Raw genomic sequence first — 24,682 nt, 5'->3', positions numbered from 1 at the left:
TCACAGTTTGCTCAGCGCGGCAGCGGCCTCGGAAGCCAGGGAGTGCCGGTCCCGGCTGCCGGGCTCAGCCACTCAGTGCCGCCCGCCGTGCCCTCCAGTCAAGTACCGATCTCCATGCTCACACCTCCCCGCCGGCGGAACTGCCATGCCCGGCCAGAGCGGCCGAGCACCGATACAGCGGATGGTGGGCGGGACTCGGCGGGAGGCTGGCTCCCCGCTTCCGGCCCAGCGGCGGATGTTGGAGTTTGAATTGTCTGTCAGTTAGCTAGGCTGCCGTTGGTGAGTAACACTTAGAGGGGCTGTGGCCTTGCCTTGCGCCCTTGGGGAGGGGAAGGGAGGGCTACCCTGCGGGGGCGAAGGGAGGCAGACTGGGGCTGTGAGCCGCCGAAGGGGCAGTGTGAGCAGTCGTGGTTTCCTGGGAGCGAAACCCGTGGGGGCGAGAGTCATCCAGTGCGGCCGCGGGACAGGGCCTCGCTGGGCTGCTCCTCCCACAAACAGCGCCACGGCCGTTCTGCCTGTTGAAGAAGGCGTCGGCCAAGTCTAGTGGTGAGGCCTGTGTGAGACTCGGACAGCAAGTGGTCGCTCGCACTTCAGTGAGTTGGGCTTTCTGGAAGCGTGGTATGTGCCGGGGGATGGGCTCCTTGCAGGACACGGCGTCGTGTTATACACCGCGAGGGGAACGTGTACATCTAGGACATAGAGCACGGACGGGCGGAATCCGGGAGGGTTCTTTGTCCGTATGCCAGAGAAAACTTTTCCCATTCTCTAGTTAAGAAACTCCTTAAAGCACTTTCTGTTCTGGAGCAGTAAAGAGATAACTCGGCAAAACCTAAATATCCACTTTGAGATTTTTTATTTTTTTTTTTTTTTTTTAGCCTGTTTAGGCAAAGTACACGCATTCTATTTACACTTGGGTTTTCATAAACACTGCGTGGTAACGTGTTCCTGTCTTGCAAATAAACCGATGCTGCACTTCTTTATGCCTGTGGAAAGCCCCGTAGGACTTGTGCCCGGAGCCTCAGTGGTTGCTCTCGCATATCCTTTTAACTTGCAAATTTGAGCTCCGGCTTCATTTCCCTGAAAGACTCTGAACCAAATAGAAGGAATTTGGGAGGGGGAAATGTAGCAGCGATTTTTTTCCCCTGTTCTGCTGGAGCGAAGGAAAGGTGTAGGAGAAGGTGCTTTCCAGGCAGGTATGTGCGTTCTCCGCCGGCAGGGCTTTTTGCAACCCACCGAGGTGAAAAATCTGATCTTGTGTGGTAAACAGAGGCTGTTTGTTGTCGCTCTGGTATGTTCAAGACGGTGAAACTGGCGGTGACCATTGGGAAATGCCGAAGAGAAGGGAACGTGTTAGCTGTGTGCTGCTCTTTCGCTGCCCCTGTACCTGATCGAGTTTGTTTTTTGTAACTTAGAAAAGGGGAAGTGCGTTTCTGGGAAAACTGTAGTCAATTATTTCACTGGGCTCTCGGTGCAGTGTGTTCTTAGGAGCCTCTTGACCTAATTCCGTTGCAGCACTGTTTATTTTTTAGATTCTTTTCCTTTTAGACGAAGCTCTTTTGTGTAGAGCTACTCCGGTTCTCTAACAAAGTGTAGTGGTGCAGTTGCCTTATGTCTGAGACTTCTGCCTCCCTTTTTCGTTTTTGGTGTTTTTCTGTCTCAATAGAACTCTTCCAAACACTCCAGTGAAGGAGCTGCAGTACTTTGCAGTAGGTCGGATTAGCCTGGGGTTTGTTCCCGAAGCCTGTACTTGGGGGTCATGAAAACTATAAATACCAAAACTGCGATAGCTCAGTCTGTCAGGCTTCTGTTTTGGACGCTGGGTTTGTTACCGGCTGCCTCCCTGCTCACTCTGGTGTGTGTGAAGCAAGTTGTCTGCCTACCTGTGAGGTCAAGCCTGGGCAGTCACCCATGATTCTTTGTCTTGCAAAACTTATGTAAGCCTTTCTTCAGCTTCCTGAGAGAAAGGCAATTCAAAGATCTACATATATGGTCTAGAAAGGGTTCTACTTTACACTAGAGAAAGAGTAATCGTGCTATGGGGAAGAAACAGGTATTCTTAATTGTTTTTCACAAGGTGGGCTAGGTTGTGTGGTGTGGCACACAGTAAAGGCCAGCTCCCCCTATATCCACGTTAATATATCTTGGGGATCTCGTTTTTAGGGGCATGTGATGTTTGAAAGAAATGCGGGCTAGGTCGGTGTTTCCAAATTAATTATTTCCCAGTCTAGAATGTAAAGTACATGGTTCTAAATAGTGTAAATTCATCTTTATGCATGTCACTGTCCCCTCACTTTTTTTGTTGTTTTTCATCTTGGATCAGGATTTCTTCAGCTATACCAGGATCCCTCATTTCCTCCAAACAGTGGAGACTGTCTGCATAGTTACATCACTGTCCTATCCAGTTAATTTTTAATTACAGGTTCCTCGATCTTCATTTGAGCTGGAGTCACTGCCACCTCCTTGGTTGTCCATGGCTCATTATTTTTGATGTTTAAGATAACTACAAACTCTACAAGTAAGTCTATACGTAATTAGCTGATGCACTGGACTTTACTTTCAAAGAGAAAATAAGAGTACATTGTTTGGTAGTTTAGGGAAATAGTTAAAAGTTGCTACATGTCTCACTGGTCTGAGAATATGTTTTAAGAGCATTTGCATCCTGCTTTCTCCTATCTCACAATAACAGCTGAATTTTAATATTCTTTTGTTCTTGATCCCATTTTTAGTTTACTGAGTTTGGCCGGGGGGGTTGTTTGTTTTTCTTCAATTTAAAATAAATGTAAAAGTGGTATATACTGGTCACTGTTAATGCATGAGATGTATTTAACACCGCACTTCTTTTTCATGACAGCCAAAAAAAAACTCAGGATGAGTGAAAACAATGATTTACACATTCAAAATTCATGTAAGTGAGGTTTTTATTTAACAGTTATAGAAAACTTTAATCTGCATATGTAATAACAGTAATAACTTGATTTATTTGGGCTCAAAGAACAGGTAGATTTTCAGTACTCAAATTATGTTGGAACCACTTGTGTCAGGGAATGAAGAAGTAGTAACTGGTAAACATCCTTGGATTTGTTTGCTTGAAATTTTGAATTTGCTTGAATAATTTAAAATAGTCTTTACTGCAGATATTCTAAGAAAGTAACCCTGGGAATTAGCCTCCTAATAACACACAGCTGTGTTTGAGCGGTATCATTCAAGACTTTTAGGCTGAAGCAGTACCTCTAGTCTCATCATGACTATGTCCTTGACAGAATATTGAAAATGTACCATGCATCTATTGAGAACTGAAAGGAAGATATTAGATCTCAGAAGTGTTTTAGTGGACTAGGAACTACAGAAATGGGGAAAATCTAAAAGTTTTAGTTGACTTCAGTGTTATCTCAAATCCTTGAATGTTTTGAAACTAGCACGTTTTAAAAGCACTGGTAGCATCTGGCTTGACACATACAGTCAGGATACCATTCATATGCTTTGCACAAAGATTATCATGAAGGTATGCAGAGAAACAGTTAAATTGCTTCATGGGTTCTAATATGGTGATGTCTTTATGTACATTACTAAAACCAGTTATATTTCGCACACATTTGGACATTGTTAGCCATTTGATAATTATCTTTAGGTGTTTTGGAAAGAACATTTCAGTTGGGAGAGCAGTCAAGTTATGAATTTAGCTTAGGTAATAGCCCTTTCCTGAATCAGAAGGCAGGTGGAACTGGCGAGGCATTTTCTTTTTAGTAACTACAAAAGAAGCAAATAATACCCTCTTCTGTATTTATTGTAGAATTCAACATTAAGCAGAGAGGGGTGCCTACTGTCCTTTATCCAGTAATCTACTTCAAAATGCATGTGATTAAGATCAAAATGCATGATTAAGAGACATAAAGATTACTTCTCTACAAGTGATTCGTAGTAATTCATACATTCATTATGTGACTATAGACATGATTCTCTATTTTAGCTTGTGTTCTCTGTGGACGGACAGATGACTGCCCTGAAAAGTATGGAGAAAAAAAGACCTATGTGGAGTACAATCTCACTGTTCATTATTACTGTTTGGTAAGTATGGAATTGATCTTGGAGCTTGTCTGTTTTAACAGAAAAATAAATAAATAAAACATATTAAATAGCAATAACCTGTCCAAACAGTTGTTATAACAGTTTTGTTGTTGTAAAGCCTGAACACTTAAGTTGAAATTATAGCCTTGAAGCCTGTCATGCAGCAAATAAAATAAATCCCAAAAAGACTTATCCAAAACTAAATTCTGTTCATGATCCATTTAAATTAATTTACTTAGTTCTTCCAACCTGTTATAGCAATGAAGGTTCATATTAAGAGAAGGGGAAAAGATACACATGCATATCTGCTTATGTAGGAGAATGAGAGTTTTGAAATTTGGAATGTGAAAATTCCACCCCTTGTCAAAAAAAATAAAGAAAAGTTGTCTCTGTTTTTTCTTGTTTCCCATTAGTTGTTGCTTGGCTGTGAGTTATTCTATGATAATTACTTAGGCATTGTAACACTGAAGAAATAGTCCTACTATTCAGTTTAGTAATATGCACCCTACTGATAATGTACAGTATCACTACCTACAGTATCACTATTTAGAAAAAGCTTGTAATTTGAACAGAGCTGTGAATATAAACTACAGTGAGTGTCTTTTGTCAAGTGATAACAATTCTTAAAGGTATACTTAAACTACCTTTTAAACTCTGAATTTTTGCAGACTTTTAAAATAATACGACTACTTTTTTTTTTTAGAAAAGCGATTTTTGTTAATAAACACAGTTTGAATTTTTTTTCCCCAAGTTTAAAAAAAGTCTCAATATCAGGAGCAATTTGAGTATTTTGGGGTTTTGTTTGTTTGTTGTTGTTGTTTTTTAACTCAACCGGTCTTTAAAATTTGTGTTGACTGCAGATGATTTACTAAGTTGTATATTGACTCCTTCAAAGCCTAGGCAGAGTGGAGGTTTTCTGAATTTACATACATATTTTTTTATATATATATATCTATTTTCTTAAATAAATTTTAAGCAGCTGGAAGGAAATGTAGGTGTGTTTGTGATGATTTTGCCTCGTGTATAGGCCATATGAAATGATAGGAAGAAGGCCTTTCCTGGTGGAGCAAAACAGCTAGAAAAGGGCATGCGTCCAATACTGAGCCTTATGACTTATATTTTACTGTGATGAGCTTCCTGCAGTCATCTTTTAGTTTTGATCCCTGATGCTTCTTAAAAACAAACAAAACCTTGTGATTTTACTTAACTACAATGAATATTATATAACAAAAGAGCTCTTCTAGAAGAGGCCAGTTAGTGGTGCAGTTTGATTTTTCTTTGCTAAACGTCTTGCGTTTGGGGAAAAAAATACATTCTTAATTTGGTCTGGTATAAAATTTTATATTTATTTGACTAAAATATTGATAAAACTCTTTAGTTAGAAAATGATGCTGTGTTAAAATTATAAAATAAATATAAAATGAGATTGTAAAGAATATAGGAGGCATCAAGTTGTGAAACTAGATACTTGAATTTTGTGATGTAAATGCCTTGCTTAGTAACTTCAAATTATCATTAGGCTCTTATGACTTGCCTAGTTACTGGTTTCTGTTTTATTTAATTTTCTAAAGTGAATTACTCTTCCTCTTAGGTTGCACTTCAGTAGAGATACTTCCTACTGTGCTTCATTATCTCCACAGCACAATTGTCATTCACATTAACTAAACTAATTTAATTTTGCTTCCTCTGAAAGTAATTGTTTGACAATTACCTGAATAGTCTGTATACTTTCAAAGGAAGGTAGAATACACCATCTTGGGTTCTACTGTGTTACCTAAGACTTTGATGTTATGACATATTTATTTTCATGTTACTATTTGCTACTGTTTCATACCAGATAAAATGTATAGATGTTTTGGGTGAGTTTTAAAATTTTTCATCATTAAAATGTTTGCACACAAGCTCTGTTAGACTAAACTTCTCTTAGTTGACAAATAAAATGTAAGTAATCGTAAATCTTTAGGTAGATATTTTAAAATACTTAATTTGTTTTCATAGTTGATGTCAAGTGGCATTTGGCAGAGAGGCGAAGAAGATGAAGGTGTAGATGGATTCTTAATCACGGATATTAGAAAAGAAGTGAATAGAGCTTCAAAATTGGTAATAATGAAGTCTTTGGCCTTTACAAGGTGGGGGAGGGAAGTAACTTTAAGTGCACTTAAAACCTGTGGGATTTGTTTTGTTTTCTTGACAATGGGCAGTGTGCTGAGCCTATTCAAGCATCTGAATTTTACATTTAAGTAACAAGTATATTGGGTTCTTAGAAGCCACAAAGGCTAATAAAGCCTGCAAAAGTTTATTATTTTTATTTTCTGGGTATGTTGCAGATAAGTAAGGCTAAATTACACATGCATAATACCTCATGACATTATGCTGAGCCTCAAGGTGACGTTATCTAATTTTACAGATGCATTTAAGCTATAGGTACTGGTAAAATAACATGTATTTTGGCTTATGTATCACAAGTAAATATGCATATAAAAAAATATCAAAGTCTGTGAAATAACTAATATTTACTCTTTGAAATAGAGCTAAAACACAATAGTCTTGTTGCAGAATCTATTGGCTGATATTCTTTCTAACACATTCTGTAATATTTCTGTTGGTTTAATTCCTGTAATTTTACTTTAACTTTAGAAATAACAGAATATTAACATGTAAACGAAATTATTCCTAGAAATGTAACATCTGTAGAAAAAAGGGTGCTTCAATTGGATGTGTAGCCCCCAAATGCAAACGAAGTTACCATTTTCCTTGTGGGACACAAAAGGAATGTATTTTCCAGTTCATGGAAAACTTCAGGTAAGTTCTGGGATCTTGTTGCTTTTTCATTTTCAATTCATTGCATTTTTACAGGGGGTGATCTGTTTCTTAATGGGTTCTCATTGGATTAGCTGTTAATTATAAATGATACCCAGTTTATCTAAGGAAAAAATACCTGATTAGTGGAAAAACATGAAGGCCAAGTGGTTGTATTACATACCTAGTACCTATAAACTAAATTCTCAACACTTTTAAGGATATAATTTAGTCCTTCTACAAATCGTTACCTTGTTTATGAAATTAGCATTAAGTCCTAAACTCTTGAAATAAACTGCACAGTGGTTGGGTTTGGGTTTTTTGTTTGCCTACCTCCTTTGCTGTGCCTTTGTTGAAATGGCAATGTTCTGGCTGCCTATCTCTCAGCAGTCAAAACACAGTATGCTATTCCATCATGTTTCAAAGCACAAGACTTCTAGATCTGGTTATTAGAGATGGACCACAGGAGAAATCTGTTTAATATCAGATGTCTAAAAAAAAACATTTTATTTTCTTTTGCTATTATCTGTCTAGAATCTTGCTGTAATCAAAATACTCTTGAGGGCATCTGATAATGGCTTTATTCTACTGTAAGCATAGTTTGTAGGGTGGGTGGTTTGAAGTCTGGCAGACATTTTAACTTGTTAAATAAACGACTTGTAGTAAGTTGAGCACATGTAAAATTTATACATTTCCAGAAAGCTTTCATCTAGAGCTGCATTTCTTGGCTGTCATAGATCTTCAAAAATAAGCTAAATTATGAAATTTATCATGCTGCTTAGACTTTGCAGAATCAATACGCAAACTCAAAATTGCTCTTCTAATGTCTTAGTAATATTGAAATTAGGAAGAACTTGAGGTTCTGAGGAGAGGAAATGCATTATGTGGACCAAAAGGTATATGATCTCTGTATATTGAAGAGTGTCAGTTGCCAGCATGCTTATTCTTTATATTGACTTCCTCCATTAGATACGTAAGTTTTTTAAATGTGTTGTGGTTTAACCATTGTAGGCAGCAGAGCATCCCACAGCCATTCGCTCACTGTCCTCAGCAGGATGGGGAAAGAATTGGAAGGGCAAAAGTGAGAAAACTTATGGGCTGAGATAAAGACAGTTTGATGGGGAAGCAACAGCTGCATGTGCAAGCAAAGCAAAATAAGGAATTAACCTACTGCTTCCCATCAGCAAGCAGATGTTCAGCTCTTTCCAGGAAAGCAGGGCTTCGCCATTTGTACAGTTACTTGGGAAGACAAATGTCATAACCCTAAATGTCCCGCCTCATTTCCCCCAGTTTTATTGCTGAGCTTGACACCATACAGTATGGAGTACCCCTTTGGTCAGTTGCGGTCAGCTGTCCCTCCTGTGTCCCCTCCCAACTTGTGCATCCCCAGTCTACTGCTGGCAGGGCAGTGTGATAAACAGAAAAGGCCTTGTCACTGTGTAAGCACTGCTCAGCAATAACTGAAGCATCCCTGAATTATCAAATTGTTTTCAGCACGAATCTAAAACACAGACCCATACAAGCAACTGTGAAGGAAAATAACTCTATCTCAGCCGAAACTAATACATGTCTGCCTTTTTAACTTGTCACACAGCATTTATTATGAAAAACATACAACAGGGAATTAATTTTGCTATCCTCAAATTTTATGAGGATGGTTCTTCAAATATTGTTTTGATTGGTAACCTTATATTGTTATTTTTAGGTCTTACTGTTGGGAACATAAACCAGTCCAAAAGTTTCCAGTTAAAGATTCTGGAGGAACTTCACAGTGTACAATATGCCTGGATTTGGTTGAACAACTTCCAGTATACACTGTATTGAAAAGTCCTTGCTGTAAAAATGCTTGGTTTCATCGAGAATGCTTGCAGGTAACACAGGTTCTCCATTTCTTTTTCTCTTCTCCCAGAGATCACGTTTCTATAGTGTTTAAAAATAGTGAAGCATTAGCTTAAAATTGCACAAAATTGCTTAGGTTTAATGTAGGCAGTAGGTATGGAAATGTACTGTTTGAAGGATAGTTGTGTTTTGGAGACGAGAGTCTTATAAGGATTCCCCCCCTCCGTATTTCTGTATGTGTGATGCACTTCCTGCCTTTTGTTATTTTTAGGAACTTAAAATCCAACCTAACTAGTTGCCTTCTTGCAAGTCCTTACATGCAGAATCTTAATGCTAAATATGTCGTTTATCCCTTATCAGTTCTCTTTGCCTAAGTCCAGAGCTGGAAAAAGTTATGAGGTTCTTTTCATAAACTCATTCTAGGTCTGAAGAGGTTTACTGAAAAGGGTTGTAGTTTTGTTTATGAATCTGATTCTAGCATGTGAGCCTTTGTCCTTTAAAAGAAGAGAAAATGCTCACCATTTGCTTCAGTGTGAAATGACCTCATGATTGATGTCATCTTTAACATCCATGTCAGGACAATATCCATGAATGTAATGGTTATAGATATTAAGGCATTATTTATTAGCATCCTGAGGATGATGGTAATTCAATAATTGGTTTGTTTTTTTGTGTTTTTTGGTTTTTTTTTTTTTTTTTTTGGTTTTTTTTTTCTTGACCCAGTATCAAGCTTTGAGTGCTGGGATATTTTTCTTTAGGTGCACAGTATGTAATAACAAGGACAAATTTCAGAGAGAAATGTTGAGAATGGGCATATACATTCCAGAAAGGTAAGTAATTTTATCAATAATCGCCCTTCTTTACCAACTTTGATACAGTATTAAACCCATTCTTAATGTATTCAATGGAACTGCTTCTGTTAATACGTAAAACTTCAGTTCTGCCTTCAGTGGTAGAATTGTTTGGTTTGGTAAGGATTAGCCTGTTTCCTTTTAGTTATGCATAATAAAATTGTCAAAATCCAAATTAGTCATCTCGAACATGAAGCACAAAGCTCTGAAAATTCACTTGTGCCATGATTCAACCAGGGACCTGTTTGAAAGATCAAAACACCTCTTAAAACAGAAATTTCACATAGACATAGGATTGTATCTTCTGTGCCCAAATTTTTAAATTATCTGAATTTTTGTCCAGACAGATTGATCACTCAGCCATCCAGCTTCCATCTTTTTCCAGTCCCATTTTAGGGATTGCTAAGGATATACTTAGTGTAACAACTGCTTCTAAAATTCTGAGTTGTTTTTCATAAGCTTCCACCATTAGATGGAGCTCAAAATAAGACACAAAGACAGAATCTCAAGATTCTGGGAAGGAAGAAGAGTCAAAATACTTGTTGAACTTTGCCATACTGGCCTGGAAAATTCTGCATTACTTTTCGGGAGACCATTTTCAGTGGTAACTTAAGTAGACTGCCAAAACAAATCCTCATGTCCCTTTGAGAGACAAAGTGGACTAATATGAAAGAGAGAAACATGCACTAAGGTCATGTGAAAAATAATAAATATTTCAATCACAGTAACTTGACAGAAGAAAAGGGCTGTCTGTGTATTTTATAGTAGTATTTTTGTTCCTAGATCTTTTTCTTTCCCCTCTGAGTTCTGCCTAGAATGTGATTGAGATATCTTCCTGTGGTTATTATATGCATCTTTTATAAAGACAGAGTAACCTGTTTAAACAGTCAGAAATACAGATGTAATAACAAATCTTCCACCTTGTTTATAGGGATGCATCTTGGGAACTTGAAGAGAATGCATATGAAGATCTACTGCACTGTTATCAACATTGTGATATTAGAAGATGTCTGTGCAGGAAAGGAAGAGACTACAGTAAACCTGATAGGTATGACTCTTGCAGAAAGGTGTAACCTAGGATGGAATAGTTCTTTGGTGGTGTGGTGGTGTTTGGGTTTTAGTTTGGGGTTTGTTTTTTGGTTTGGTGGTTTGGTGTTTAATTTAACTTCCTTAATACTTTTCAGCATCAGGTTTTCATGTCAAGCCAAGACACCATGTCCAAATAAAATGTTTGGTTTACTGTCTATAATCATATTTCAATTCTATTATAAAAGCCAAGAAAACCAAACCAATCAGTTACCTTGTCCTGGTTTCATTTGATACAGAGCTGAAGTAGAATATGTATATCCACATAACATAACATGTAGACTAGCATGTGCCTATTTTGTGTATTTTTCATTCAAAGATTAATTCAACAGTTTAACTGTTAGAATACATTAATGAATTTCTTTCATTAAAGAATTCTGACAGTATTCTAAGGTACTAGACTTGGCTGAAAATCAACTGGCTGTGTAAAATAAATCTAAAATCGCTGTAGCTGCAAGCTATACCTCTGCATGCAAATGGCAGCTAGAATGTTGCTGATAGCTTAATGAGAGGCTTGAGCAGTCATGGAAAAAGGCTATCCTTCTCTACCACTTGAATAATTTTTTATTAACAAGTTAATTTTCTGCATTATTTCATGTGTTACTTGTGTGTTTCTGAAATGTGTGTCTTCCATTGGCATGAGTACATTCAAAGCTGTCAGATCCTCTACTTCTAAGTTATTTCTATAGTACTGTGGTAGATTACTCCCTGTAGACACTAACTTGATTTTGTACAGATCTGACCGAACATTTTTTGGTTCTTTCATGGCATGTGTGCACCTCGGGATTTACTTTGCTTTTTAAGAGTTATACATCAGGCTTCCAGCATTTGAACTAATATCAGTCACACTTTTCATTGTATGTTTAAGCAAAATTGAAGAAATCTAAACAAAAATCTTAACAGATAACTTAAACACTGTTATTAATGAAGAATCTTATTCAGAATGTGTAAGACTAATAAGATACGCTACTTGAAAAAAAATTACTATTCGGAACTATTTAGAATAGTGGATACCCATAAAGTAAAGAGTGTTGCTGGCTAACAACGTGAGGAGAAAATACTGGTTGCAAGTACTGTCTTCAAGGAAGGGGAGCACATTAACTCACAGCCTCTTTAAATACAAGGTGCTGGAACATGGGTAGCTTATTTTTTTGTTGGGTTGGCTTTGTTTGGGGTTTTTTACATATAATAATACTCACAGGAATTGTGAGTATATCTTGTCTGAAGAAATTTCCCCTTGATTATATACAGTGCTACCACATTGATAAAACCATGCTTTGTTAGTTTGGTGTCTGGATTACACTTACGGTTGAGTGTTTTAGCGTGATTGTTCTAATTCTAAATACATAAGTTTGTAATTCTAGTAAATGGGAAATAAAGCGTTGCCAGTGTTGTGGTTCCCGTGGAACTCATTTGGCCTGTTCATCTATGAAGTCACGGGAGCAAAACTGGGAGTGCGTGGAATGTAGAAATATCTTGGTAAAATCAGGTAAAATTATGGACTTCTTATAATGATAAATTTTAATACTGTGCGTTTTACAGCTAGCAAATTTACTAACATAATATAATCTAATCAACAGGGAACTACAGGAAAAAGACAAAGCGTTCTTTGGCTACCTCTGAAAAGACAGATGGGACAACTTGTTTGCTGGAAGAACCATCTCCAAAGTGCCCTCGGCAGTCACCCGGATCTCAACGCAATATTCTTCAGTGTGTAATCTTCTGTTTTCAAGCAGAAACTGATTATAACATAAAATAGTGTTTAAACATGAGGAGGTGATGGCTTATTCCATAAGAGAAACTTCTCGCAATAAATTGCAAACTGAATAAAATTGGAGTAAAGTTTAGTGACTGAAGTTTAAGCCCTGACTCTGTAGTGTGCTATTGTTTGCCTTCAGTGGCACATAAACCCGCTTTTAGGTTGATAAAATTGAATCCTTGTAAAAGCCATCTTAACAATTTAGAGGTAACATTGAATATACAAATGGCAAAACTTAAAGCTAAGATTGTTCCATCAGTATTTTTTCCACATGAATGGCATGCTAGAAATCTAGCTTACAGAGGTGTTTTTTTGAATAATGTTTTCCTCTGCTGTAATGAAAACTTTTCATCAAGTCTGTAGAAACTAGTATTTTTAGGTTTTACTTGATGTATCAGTCAGGATTTCCATCTCATCTAAAACTGATCAACTAAAAACTGATCTTAAAACCACCACATAATTAAATACTGAATTATTCTTTCTAAAACTGTAGTTCAGGCGCTGGTAGACTTCATGAAGATGAACATACAAATGAGATTTGGTTCTGAAACAGGGGAAAACTATGTTGCTACCTTCAAATAAGAAGTGTTTATGCATTCTTCAGTTGTATCTCTTCTCAAAATACTGTTTTGGATTATAGCTCACCAAAGATTATGTGCCAGAACAACTTGTCGACCTACTCACACTTAGAACTTCCATCATCCAACAGAGTGAGGACGTCCTTATCTCCACTGATGTCAAACAGGAACTGGTCCCCGAGGAAAAAGTAATTTTTTTTCTATTTTTCCTATGTTGAAGAGTAATCTAGCACATTGCTTTATACTGTATTTCCTACAGAACATGCTGTGTGTGTGTGTATATAGTAGCTATATATATTTGTATGTGTGTGTAGGTAGTCACTGGAAAAATGGAATGAGTACACTGAAGAGCTGAAATTGTAAGTTAATGAAAGCTTCTGCTGTTTCTAAATGCAGGGGGTGAGGAGAAAGGAGTAATACCTATTGAGAATTTTTAGGTTTGGTAGTGAGGGAATCAAAACCCAGAAATGCATATTTGTCCTTGTGAACAATAGCTGTTCTTTAGAAAAGGGTGAATAAAAATAATCCTAATTACATTCTTCAGATTAGACATGTCCTGAATTTTCAATAGTTTGGCATTTGTGCCATAGGATTAGTTTGTGATTATGCTAAAATCAGTGGTAAAGTAACATGGTATAATACGGAATATTCAGTTTAGGGATGCAAAATTCTTTGTTTTGTTGCGAGTACTTAGTTTATGAATTCTACCTGTAATACATGCTAAAAATACTGATGAGGCAATTAGTTCCAGTAGGTAGAATTTGAAATAGTTCTGTTGCAAGTTAGAAAGCAAAAAAATGGTCTTATTTAGACTGGTGTCTTTTATAAATGAGAATTGCAACATTTCTCCCAACTCAAATGTATTTGTGATTATAGTGACAAAGATTAAATATTAGTGAATAGGTGACAGTACGTTCCAGTTTGGTTGCAAAACATGTCTAACAAACAAACATGGAAGGCTTCTCAATTTCTCACTTGTTTTACGTTATTCACATGTAGGGTAAGTGTGAGAATTGATTTTACTGTGTTGGTATAACTGAATTAAGAAAATCACTATTCATTTTATGCCAAGGTAATTATTCTTAACTTCTTTCTTTTCTAGCTCTTATAGGTACTTTAAAATTTGCCACCAGAGTTAGAATTTGAATAATCTACACTAAATATTTTGCAGATAAAATGTATGCAATACCTAAATATACCAAAATATTTAAAGGGGTGTTTTTCTTAATAGATTTTAGAGTGTTTCTTGTATAACTGTTGCTAATTATGAACCATAGATTTAATCTGAAAATATACGCCACTTTCTTGTAGGCCTTTAAGAAGGGAAAGAAGGGAAGTTTCTAATATACTGAAGGAGTTAAGGCTGCAAGTTAATGCAAAACCTACAAGGCTTAACATCGATGCCGAAAATATCTGGAATAGTGCTTTAAAAGGATTTAGACAGCGCAACTTCAGTCCTACAAATGCCATTGAAATAAAGTTCACAAACTGCAAAAGCAGATCAAAGACACATACTTCTGCTGCAAAAAAACACCGTTTCTTCCAGTTATTAATGCTTCACCTTCAGAATTCATCACTGTTTGAGGGCTCTTCTGCAAAGAACTTGTCCCTTGATTTTCAAGGTAATTAAATACTTTGTTCAAGAATACATTAAGAACTATGGAACTTGAAAGGTGTTTTTTTTTTTTAATCTTCAGCCAGTATGACTGTCAGTTCACAATTATAGCCCTGATGGAAAGAAATTGTTTTTTTCTGAATCTTTTTGGTTTTCAGTTCTTATGGGGGGGGTGGGGTGTGGATTGGTAATTTTAAAAAATTGGTTTAGTTGGAAAAGTTGATGACAACCAAGGAAAAAATACAGCATATAATTAGACTTGGAACTTTTAAATTGATTTATTAGTTCTCTACAAGTGAACTTCTTCCTGACTTGCTTTCTCTGTCACTTATTTTCCTGTCCTCAAATTTCAGAACATTATCTCTGATAGCATGATGTCTGAAGATCCACACTTGGTTTCTTTTAGTTCTTATGCTTCAGAATTAAACCTGTATTGGGTACAAAGTGGAAGGATGTTACATCTCCTCCCAAACATTGATAGTGGCTGAAGGGTTGGGATAAAAAGAATGTGGTAGTTCTATGTAAAAAATACCAGTCTTATTGTTTCAACTAGCAGGAGATGGCAATCTTCATTTCTTAAATCTCCTAAAGGAAAAAGGAATTGCATTATAAGATTCCCTGTTTAAAAAAAAAAAAAAATCTGTGCATATATAGTAAATATTCTTTTTATTTGCAGCTGTAAAAGAGAATCTTTATTTTGAAGCTGGTAAAATGATCGCAGTTTCTCTGGTTCATGGTGGCGTGTCTCCTGGTTTCTTCTCCCAAACACTGTTCAGTTGTCTTGTCTATGGCCCAGAGAATGTGAAGCCAGCTTTGGAAGATGTTGCTGATGCTGATGTTGCAGAAACGATAAAAATGGTAATAAAAGTAAACTTACTGGGAAGTTGTACATGACTATATTTGGAGATACATAAGGGCTTACTGAATATTAACTTCTGTTCAGATTAAAAAGCCTATTTTTCATACATATATATATACACATGCTTGTAATAAATTCCTTGCTTTCTATCTTCCAATACAGATAAAACATGCAAATAGTCTGTCCAGCCTACAGTCTACAATAAACAACTGCTATGAGTTCCTTGGTGCTGCTGGATGTTTAAGACCTGTAACAGCTTTGTGTGATAAGGATGTGCTGGTGAATGACCTACTGATCCACCATGTGATCAAGAGAATCATTTCACCTTTAGAAAGGTTTGCTTGAATTTTCAAAATTCCTGGATATTTTCTTCACCAAAATACTAAATAATACATTTCTAAAACTAACTTTGACATGTTCTTACTTATTCTCCATTTTGACCAATGTACTGTAATTTTCAGTGGATTAAGTAGCAACTGTAACTAGTTAGGTAAACTGAAAGAATGAAATTATTTCCCTACATATCCACTCCATTCCACTGCTCCTTGGTCACATTCCTTTTTAAACCTTCTGAAGAGGGCATAGTTTTAAACAACATTGTTGTCCCAAAAGTGGGATTGTTACCCGGTGTGCAAAAAGCCAGTACACGCACAGAGTCAAGGTATTTTATTGTCAGCTATTTTGCGAAATGGGGTGCTGGGCAGAAGCTCTGCAAAGCTAACAGACCTTAGTTTAGTGTACCTCAGATAATATACATTTCAGAGAAAAAAGAAATAGTTTTTCATTGGTCTAAGAGTTAACAAATATATAATTAATTAGTACTCTGGTCTCCTACTGGGTAAATTGTTCTCACTTGCCGTGTAAATTAGCATACATGCTCCATGAAGGATGGGGGGGGAAGGGGAAGAGGAGCCTTTTCAGTCCTGAATTGAGTCGGTGGTCGGTGATCTCTCCCTACCACCTTTACTTCTCATCCAGTTACTGTCATTTCTTGTTAACTACTTGTTTTTCTACTGCTTGTTTTCTCTTTGGCACCTTCTGGTGCAGATGTTTTTTTATCAGTCCGTTAGCACTTCCAAGGTTAAGGTAGCTAGTAAGGAATGCATTGCTTTTACAAAGTCTTGTTTTCATAAGTGATGTTAATCTAGCTGGACACTGTTATCACCATGGCAAATTCCAGTCTCACTGTGCAACAGCATGAAAAGCCTGCACTACTGAATTGCTCTAGCTTATGTTAATTTTTAATTCAGAATTGCTTGAATTTAAAATCTTTAAACTTCAGAAGTATTAAACGTATATTTAGAATTTAAATGAGTTTTCCAGAGTTCAAAGTAGGGAGTTTGCGTGCCATTAGGAGGGCAGTAATGTGCAGAAGTGTAAGTTGGCCTACTTAAAATTGGTACATTGTTTTTTCCATGAGGTAGTGATGATTTCAGGTAGCTGGGAAAGTTGCAGCTGCTGACTATTTTTTGATTGGCTTCTCACCTTACTTCCATGTTGCATTCTTCAACTGCTCAGTAAAAAGACAGATGCTAATTTATCCAACAAGTGTGGTTTGGTTTATACTTAACACATTTAGGGTGTTATCCTTGACAAATTTGAATCAACTGAATCTCCAGAAGCTACAAAACTAATTTTGATTGTGAGGATTTTTTTTAATAAAGTTGAGAATAATTAATCTTTCAGTGAAGACCCTCTTCAGGTGGCATATTTGACCAATCTATTATCATATTTTAAAAGTAGCCAGTGAAAAGTAGTAAGTAGCCTGTTTATGGGAAAGTGATGGTTTGTGCATTTCTGGAGATGTGCTTAAAATGTACAAAAGGGAGTACAGCATGAATGTTCTTGTCAGGGACTGATAGTAAGTAAAGAGTTAGTCACTTTATGTTTTACACCACTGACTGTACATGTTCAGCATCTTTATTCTGAATTTTACCAGTTTAGCCTGTTGATATCTAAAAGATGATGAGTAAACAACTGAGGTGAAATTTTAATTCTCGTTTAACTTGGTGGTTAAATTGTAAAGCCAGTTGCTTGAATTATTCTTACCCAGTACACTGTAACTAGTAGGGTTTTTTCAGCCTACAGAGCTTTGATTTTCTTAAAAAAAAAATAAATAAAAATTAAATCACAGAAACAAATTGGTGTGTAGGTGAGAAGGGATTTCTGGAAGTCACCTTATTCACTCCCACCCTGCTCAAGTAGGGCCACCTAGAACCAGTTGCCCAGTACTGTGTACAGCTTTTGAATATCTCCACAGAGGGAGACTTTCTGGGCAACCCATGCCAGTGCTTGGTCATCCTCAGAGTAGAAAAGCATTTGCTGATGTTCAGCTGGAACCTCCTGTGTTTCAGTTTGTGCACATTGCCTCTGGTCCTGTCACTGGACACCACTGAAAAGAGCCTGGCTCTGCCTTCTTTGCATACTGCATTCAGATAACTTCCACACACTGAGATTCCACTTCAGCCTTCTTTTCTGCAGGCTGAACAGTCCCAGCTCCTTCAGCCTTTCCTCAAAGGGTTATGCTTCAGTCACAGAGCCCAGCACTGTACACAGCACACCAAGTGTGGCCCCCCCAATTGCTGGGAAAGGATCACCTCCCTAAACCCTGGCCTGTGGCACCACAATCTCTTGTGTAGCCCCGGATATTGTTATCTGTATTTGCCATAGGGAGAAATAATAACATGTAAACACATGCAGACTACAGAAGCCAAGCGAAGGGTATCTTTTCAGACACCTAATTTTGTCTAGGGATGAAAAAGCTTCTAAAGGGATGTTTGTAAGAAAAAAGTTCAGTATGTTCTCACATAAAAATTAAAAGTAAACCATGGCTGTATAGTATTAGCAAATTTAGTTTGTTTATCCCTGGTATTTCTTTCATCTGCCCCAAATGCTCCCCAGGAACAGATTGTTAAAATGAGAATTCAATGCATTGTCCAAGGTAAGATAAAGTGGGACTATCACGTACCTCTAATTGACCAGAGTTGGAGACTGCAGATGGGAAAAGTTCATTATGTCTAGTCTTACAGCTTTATAAAATGCAAAGTAAAATTAGTTAGTTACTACTTTCTTGATCCATGCTTGCTCTTCTTTCCCCCTCTCCCCACTTCTAGTTTCAGGCAAGGTTTGAGAACTCTTGGTGTGCTAGAGAAAATGCAAATGCATCCAGATGCATTCTCTAGTATATTGTGCCACAAACATGAGGGACTTTCAGTAGAAACTCTTTGTGATCTCTTTACAATCCATTCCTCGTCAGATGTAAATGAAGTTGAAGGTGCAGATTTTTGGATGGCTTATTTGCAAGATGTGAAAAGTAAGTAACTTTTTTTTCCTTTCCTGCTGTTGTGGTTTAAGTCCAGTCAGTAACTCAGAACTACGTAGTTGCTCTCTCACTCCTCCCTCCCCACCCCTCGCTCATGGGGGGAGGGGGAGGAGAATCAAAAGAATGTAACTCCCGCGGGTTGAGATAAGAACAGTCCAGTAACTAAGGTATAACACAAACCACTACTGCTTCCACCAATAATAATAATGATAAGGGAAATAACAAGGGAAGAGAATACAACCACTCACCACCCGCTGACTGATACCCAGCTTGACCCGAGCAGTGATCTAGCCCCCAGTTTATATGGTGGGCATGACATGCTGTGGTATGGAATACCTCTTTGGTTAGTTTGGGTCAGGTGTCCTGTCTTTGCTTCCTTCTGGCTTCCCTTCCTCCCTGGCAGAGCATGAAACTCAGGAAGTCCTTGGTCAGACTAAACATTACTAAGCAGCAGCTAAAAACATTGGTGTTATCAGAGCTGTTCCCAGGCTGAAAGTCAAAAACACAGCACTGCACCAGCTACTAAGAAGAAAAATGCTACTGCTGAACCCAGGACACCCCCCTTCTCCATTCAGGGTATTCAGCTGCTGGTATGCAAGCAGGGTTTGGATTTTAGAGTTTTGAAGTCACTGTCAGTTCTTCATTGCTCTTTCTTCCCCTCTTTCTTGCCAATTACAATTTCTGAAACTTAATTCTAATGAAACTTGAGAGGGGTAAATATATTAAAGATGGCGGTTGGTTTGGGGGGTGTTGTTTGGTTGTTTTTGGGGAGGTTTGTTTGGTTGTTGTTTTTTGTTGGGTTTTTTTTTTTTTTTAAAGGCACTCTCCCCCAACCTGAGTGGTACAGAAAAATCCTTTATTCCTCTGTCTTTAGCTTTGCTGTTAACTTATTAGATAACGTGTCTCAAGATGAAAGCCAATGGTCTCTTGTTGCAGAAGAGGTTTTCTTCCCTATTTACTTAAAATTTTTCAAAACTAACCCAGGTAGGTTTTTCATGCTGACAATTTTCTTATTTGCCCATGTAAATGCATATTAATTCAGGGTATCGATCTGGGTTTCCTTATTCCAGGTTTTTTTCCATCTAACACTTAACATTTAGGATAATGGTTTATTGGTAATAGGGAATAAATGATACGACTTAATCCTACTTGTGTTTTTTCTTTTTTTAGGTGGTGAGTCTGTAGTGACGTTGGAAGATATTCTGCTGTTCGTAACAGGCTCTTTTTGTATACCCCCTACTGGGTTTGATCCTGAGCCTACTGTTAAGTTTTCGCATATAAGGTATCCTGTTGGAAACAGACTCCATAATTGCTTAGAGCTCCCTATAACGAAGACATATGAGCAGTTTAAGAATAAAATGGAGTTCACCATCAAAAACACAGTAAGAGTTGAAAGAGAATAAAACTTTTGCTACTAGACTGGATGTTGAAAACTTCCAAATCTCTGCAGGAATGCCTGCTTGCGAATCGCTACTGTATTTTGGGACAGCATACTCTTGGCCTTTTCCCCCAAGCATATGCTAAAAGTAATTTTTTAAGATGGAAAACAGTTTTCAGATGAAAATGCTCTTTACATGTCGAAACATATTCCTTTTTGAAGTTGGCTTGAAGAGTCAGCAGTCTCTTGGAGAAGTACTTTAAATGTCTACTTTTGCTGTAGACAAGCATGAAATGTTGTCAAATTATGTAACATTCTAGCTATTTCCCATGGGTAAGTATGGTGATTGATTTACATACTTCATTAGCTTATTTATCAAAGTCAAATCGGGTACATTTTGAAGATCACTGCTGAAGAGCTTTGTCTCAAGTAAAGCTGTGATGCAGTTCTTCAGTTGTTCCATGTATAGTTTCTTCAGTAATTGTTTTTATACTGATGATTTGGGGTGGACGGGTGATGATTTATACAAACCTATGAAAGGTCATTTTGGTTAGTGCATTAAAATACAATTAAGGTTTGGAGAAAACCTAGGCAAAATAATTAGGGGCAAGAACAAAATCTGGTTGAACTTGAGTTTCTATTGTTGGACAAAATCTTTGGTATTTGCACGTGTTTCTGCATTCTGCTGTTATACATTAACCTTTAATTATACATGTAGACAAAATAGTAAAACCCGTAAGCAAGTCTTGAATATGCAACGATAAGTGGTCTTTCAAAATGAAATTTTAGAGTTAGACTTAATGTTGTTCAGTGTAAGAATTTGTTGCTCAGAACATGTGACTTTGTCTTCCATGGAAGCCAGTATTTTCAGAGGTATATACACTAAAACTATTTGTTGAATTAAAGGCAGTCTACCATCAAGCTTGTCAGTGCCTGACACTTTTCTAGCTTTTAGTTTAAACTCTTTCTGTTCAAATGTAGGTGTAGTCTGAGCAACGTCAGCTGTATGAAATATATTTCAGTTCTGCAGTATTTGTATAAATAGTAAGCCATAAAAGACACCTACACAGTAACACTTTAATGTTACTAATACTAGAACTATGAAACTAAAATGACATTTAAGTACAATTTTTTTAAATGTAAGTAGGTGTCTTTTTTTTTTTTTTTTTTTAATTTCCTTCCGTTTCAGTTTGATTACCTTATACTATGTCCCAAACACAGGTTTTGCTATAGATCTGTAAAGATAGGTATGTATTAGTATATATCTATATATATATATCCACATTCTTCAAAATACCGAAAAGCTGAAGAATAATTGAATACTTTTTAATTAATATAGCTTGGGTTTAATTGTAAATACAGGTGGGATTGCTTTACTTTGGATGCCTTGGCAAGAAGGTACATCCACAATAAATTATAAATGGATAGGTGTTTCAGAAGAAAAACCCTACCACCAGAACCGGGCTAATCTGGTTTCAGGTTCATTGCAAGTATTCCTCTACTTAATAAATTGTATTACTAAATGCTAATTACATAGCAGTGTACTGCAGCTCCAGAATTGTGGAAGTGGCAGTCAAGACTCACAAAATTGAGACCATTCTGTAAAGGGTTACAGACAAAGAGGCAAATGGGTATTGTTCATTAGACAATATGCAGGTATTTCGAAATATTTTTTAAACTGCTAAAACTTCTTTATTGATCTGGGGAACGGTTTTCTGGTTCTGAGCCAAACGCATATAAAAGTCCCCTTTAAAATATGTGTCTGTGAGATCTTGAAGAATGACAGTTGACTGTTTATAAACAAAGTGTTTTCTCATTCCATTTTGATTTTTTTCTCCAATAATATTCCATGTTTATTGTCTTTGCGTAATTTTTAAATGTCATACTGCCAATAACTTCTTTTTATTCTTACCCTTCAGAATGCTCTGTTTGTTGCAAATTCATTTGCGTAATGATTCATTGTATGTTCATGTTCTTAAAACACAGCAGTGTGATTCCTGCAAATAGGTAATTATACTTTTAAAAATGAGTGGTATACCCAATGGAGTCTTTTTCTTGCCTAGTCAGAGATAAATGTCTTCTGTAATACTATGTTGTTTTTCTGTATGGGGAAGTACAGAACTTACAGAACTAGCAACAAGAGTGTATAATTTTAAAGGACAGTTCTTGGACTTTTGATAACAGCAGTTGTAAGGGAAATGGTTTCGAACTTGGAAGTAATAAATTGTATTGTAAAACCTTCAGTGAAGAAAGGTAATGTGATTATAAGGCTTCAAAAAGTACCTGAGATAAAAATAGGGTTCACATGTTTTACTGCTTATTAGTTTTGAATTCAGCAGTTTTATGTAAAGGTAGAACTAATGTCATTTGTAAGTTAACTTTAAAACTCTACTATACAATGCTGTATCAAAACATGGAATTCACAAAGTCTTCAATACTGCTTGAGAAGACTTCTTTCTTACGCAGAACTTGTTCTCATTTTCTGATACTGATACGTACACATTCAAGACAAGTTGCCTTTCCTTTCTTGTTACTTTGATCATCTCAGTCTATACATTCTAATATAATCCTTGATATACTCAAATTATATTCCTAAATGTTACTGTGGAGAGAAACTTTTGCTTTTCTGCTCCTTTTGAACATTTATATAGACCAATCTTAAAATTACTTTTAACTGTTCACTAAAATTCCATTGAGTAAGTTGACTTCCAATCTGTTGAAACACAGAAAGGTCTCTTGACTGGAAAACATAAAAGCAATTTCTGTAGCCATAATGACCATCAGGTTTTCAGTTGCTATAGCAGGTCACTGAAGTGCAATATTATCAGGTAGTTTTCATTTTACATAAACTGCAACCTGAGGCATGTCTGGAAAATAGTTTAGAGAAGTTGCTTACTTTCAGTATTTCTGTAGCACAAGGAGATTGACTGCATCTGCATTAGCGTTGTGTATTAAATACATTTTTGTAGAAGTTGCAGCTTTAACAAGGTGTGTCAAGGCCACAAGAGAACTACTGCAGTCCTTTGTGTTTCACCAAGGAACTTCACCCCACAGCTTCTGCATCAAACCCTAAGCTTCTATCTGGAATTAGCATATCAAATAAGGTATTTATTTTCTAGAGTGATCATTTTCTAGTAAACAATAATAGATTAGTATTAGTGGTCTGAAGAACAAAACCAAAAACCAAACCTCAAGTATTAGATATGTTTGAAAAATGAAGGGGTAAGAAATTTCTGTGACTTGATTTCACCAACGGAAAAGATGCTTACTAGAAAAAGCTGTTACTGTTTTTAACTGGTTAATGAGTGAAATACAGTCAAAAGGAAAAGAAATTAGTATTAGCTTGTATTTAAGGTCTAAACTATTGTGTACTGCAGCTTTGGCTTTTTTCATTAAGCTGTTCAGTCTTGGGATTGGAAGACTTGAGGATTTAGAGAGGTATATGTGAAATACAGGGCAGAGTATGTCATTAATTCATACATTCTGCATGTGCATTTTGAAAATAGCATCAAAAATTCTCATTCAAATAGAAATAAATGTAGGCTACAAAATATGCTTTTAAAGTTTCTTGATTCTGTATTATATCAGGCTCAAGCTTTACCCTTTTTTCACTTAAGGGAATATTAATTGGGTAAAAAATGAAATGTGAAAACTTCTGAAATCATGTATACAAAAAATCATTGTCAGTATTAACGTTTGTAAAAAAAAAAAAAAACAACAACAATGGAACCTTCTGATTTTGTATTGCATAAACAATGTTCTTTTTAAAACAGTAATTGGAATATTACAAAAAGTATAATTTTGTAAATAACTTTAACTGCAGGATCAGTGCCTGAGCTGTTGCATCTTCAAGCAACACTGTACTTGGCAGATAGAGCATCAGTGTTGAAGTAATTGGTAATTGTGGGAAATAACTGCCATGTATATATTCAAAGTGCAATAAAAAGTTGAATTTCTTTTGGAATAAATATGTAACTTCACTGCTATTGTTTTGGTGATTTAATGAGTTTTAACTTAAGAAATGTTATTGCTATTGTCTGTAGTTTCATTTGGGGACCTGCATACACCTTTATATACATCCATAGCATGTTTACCGAATTACCTTTGTATCCAAAACTGACTTGGAGTGAGTCTCTGCTTGGAGAGACTCTCCACTGCAGGACTCGTGTAAGGGTACAATGATGAGCAAAAATGTGATCAGCCAAAGGAAAGCTGTGTGCTGATACGTGCTACCTGAGGAAAAGGCAAGTAACCTTTAACTGTTTCCCTAAGTCACTAAAACTTTCACGTTTCAAAAACATGCAAGAATTAAAAAAATTAGTACTTTCCCTGTAATTAATCTGAGTGCCCCGGGGCTGCCCTCGATCCGTTTAAGATCGTTTATTGGAATTTTGTTGGAAAATCAGTGTTTGTTGGAAATTAAGTCAGAAGAGCAAAAACTTAATGCCACTTTTTGCTTTGGCGTGTGGAGGGGAAGGGGGGTGAAGGAGAAAACAAAGGTGAAAGAGAGCCCCAGCACGTAGTCTGAAAG

At 36.7% G+C, this 24,682-nt stretch overlaps 1 protein-coding gene across 7 annotated transcripts; it reads left to right on the top strand.

Moving 5' to 3' along the window:
• Positions 1 to 208: 208 nt before the first annotated feature.
• On the top strand, positions 209 to 24,131 carry G2E3 (G2/M-phase specific E3 ubiquitin protein ligase). 7 transcript variants are annotated; one of them, XR_010614100.1, is made up of 18 exons: positions 209 to 279; positions 2,420 to 2,515; positions 2,852 to 2,905; positions 3,968 to 4,065; positions 6,064 to 6,165; positions 6,743 to 6,867; positions 8,570 to 8,735; positions 9,427 to 9,533; positions 10,486 to 10,602; positions 12,005 to 12,129; positions 12,221 to 12,350; positions 13,040 to 13,165; positions 14,289 to 14,599; positions 15,269 to 15,450; positions 15,614 to 15,786; positions 18,565 to 18,764; positions 19,944 to 23,255; positions 23,975 to 24,131. XR_010614100.1 is itself a non-coding variant. In XM_065686468.1 (17 exons), the coding sequence occupies exons 2-17, from the start codon at positions 2,488 to 2,490 to the stop codon at positions 20,174 to 20,176; spliced, it is 2,277 nt and encodes a 758-aa protein (XP_065542540.1). In that variant the 5' UTR covers positions 209 to 279; positions 2,420 to 2,487; the 3' UTR covers positions 20,177 to 24,131. The 7 variants fall into 7 exon arrangements, 5 of the variants coding, with proteins under 5 accessions (XP_065542540.1, XP_065542545.1, XP_065542544.1 ...); XR_010614101.1 differs by lacking the exon at positions 23,975 to 24,131 and adding an exon at positions 19,648 to 19,757 and having other exon boundaries at positions 19,944 to 20,031; XM_065686468.1 differs by having other exon boundaries at positions 19,944 to 24,131.
• The last annotated feature ends 551 nt before the right edge of the window (positions 24,132 to 24,682 follow it).

Source organism: Lathamus discolor, chromosome 6 (genome assembly GCF_037157495.1).
Source record: "Lathamus discolor isolate bLatDis1 chromosome 6, bLatDis1.hap1, whole genome shotgun sequence".
In the NCBI taxonomy this organism is placed as follows: domain Eukaryota; kingdom Metazoa; phylum Chordata; class Aves; order Psittaciformes; family Psittacidae; genus Lathamus; species Lathamus discolor.
The sequence above is the reverse complement of the archived record's forward strand: the minus strand, read 5'-3'. Positions and strand labels throughout refer to the sequence as shown.

Coding starts and splice junctions, on each gene's coding strand:
- G2E3 (XM_065686468.1), top strand. CDS start 2,488: ATGTTTAAGATAACTACAAACTCTACAA. Junction 10,603..12,004: donor GACTACAGTAAACCTGATAG/GTATGACTCTTG, acceptor TTGTAATTCTAG/TAAATGGGAAATAAAGCGTT. Junction 18,765..19,943: donor TTATTTGCAAGATGTGAAAA/GTAAGTAACTTT, acceptor TTCTTTTTTTAG/GTGGTGAGTCTGTAGTGACG.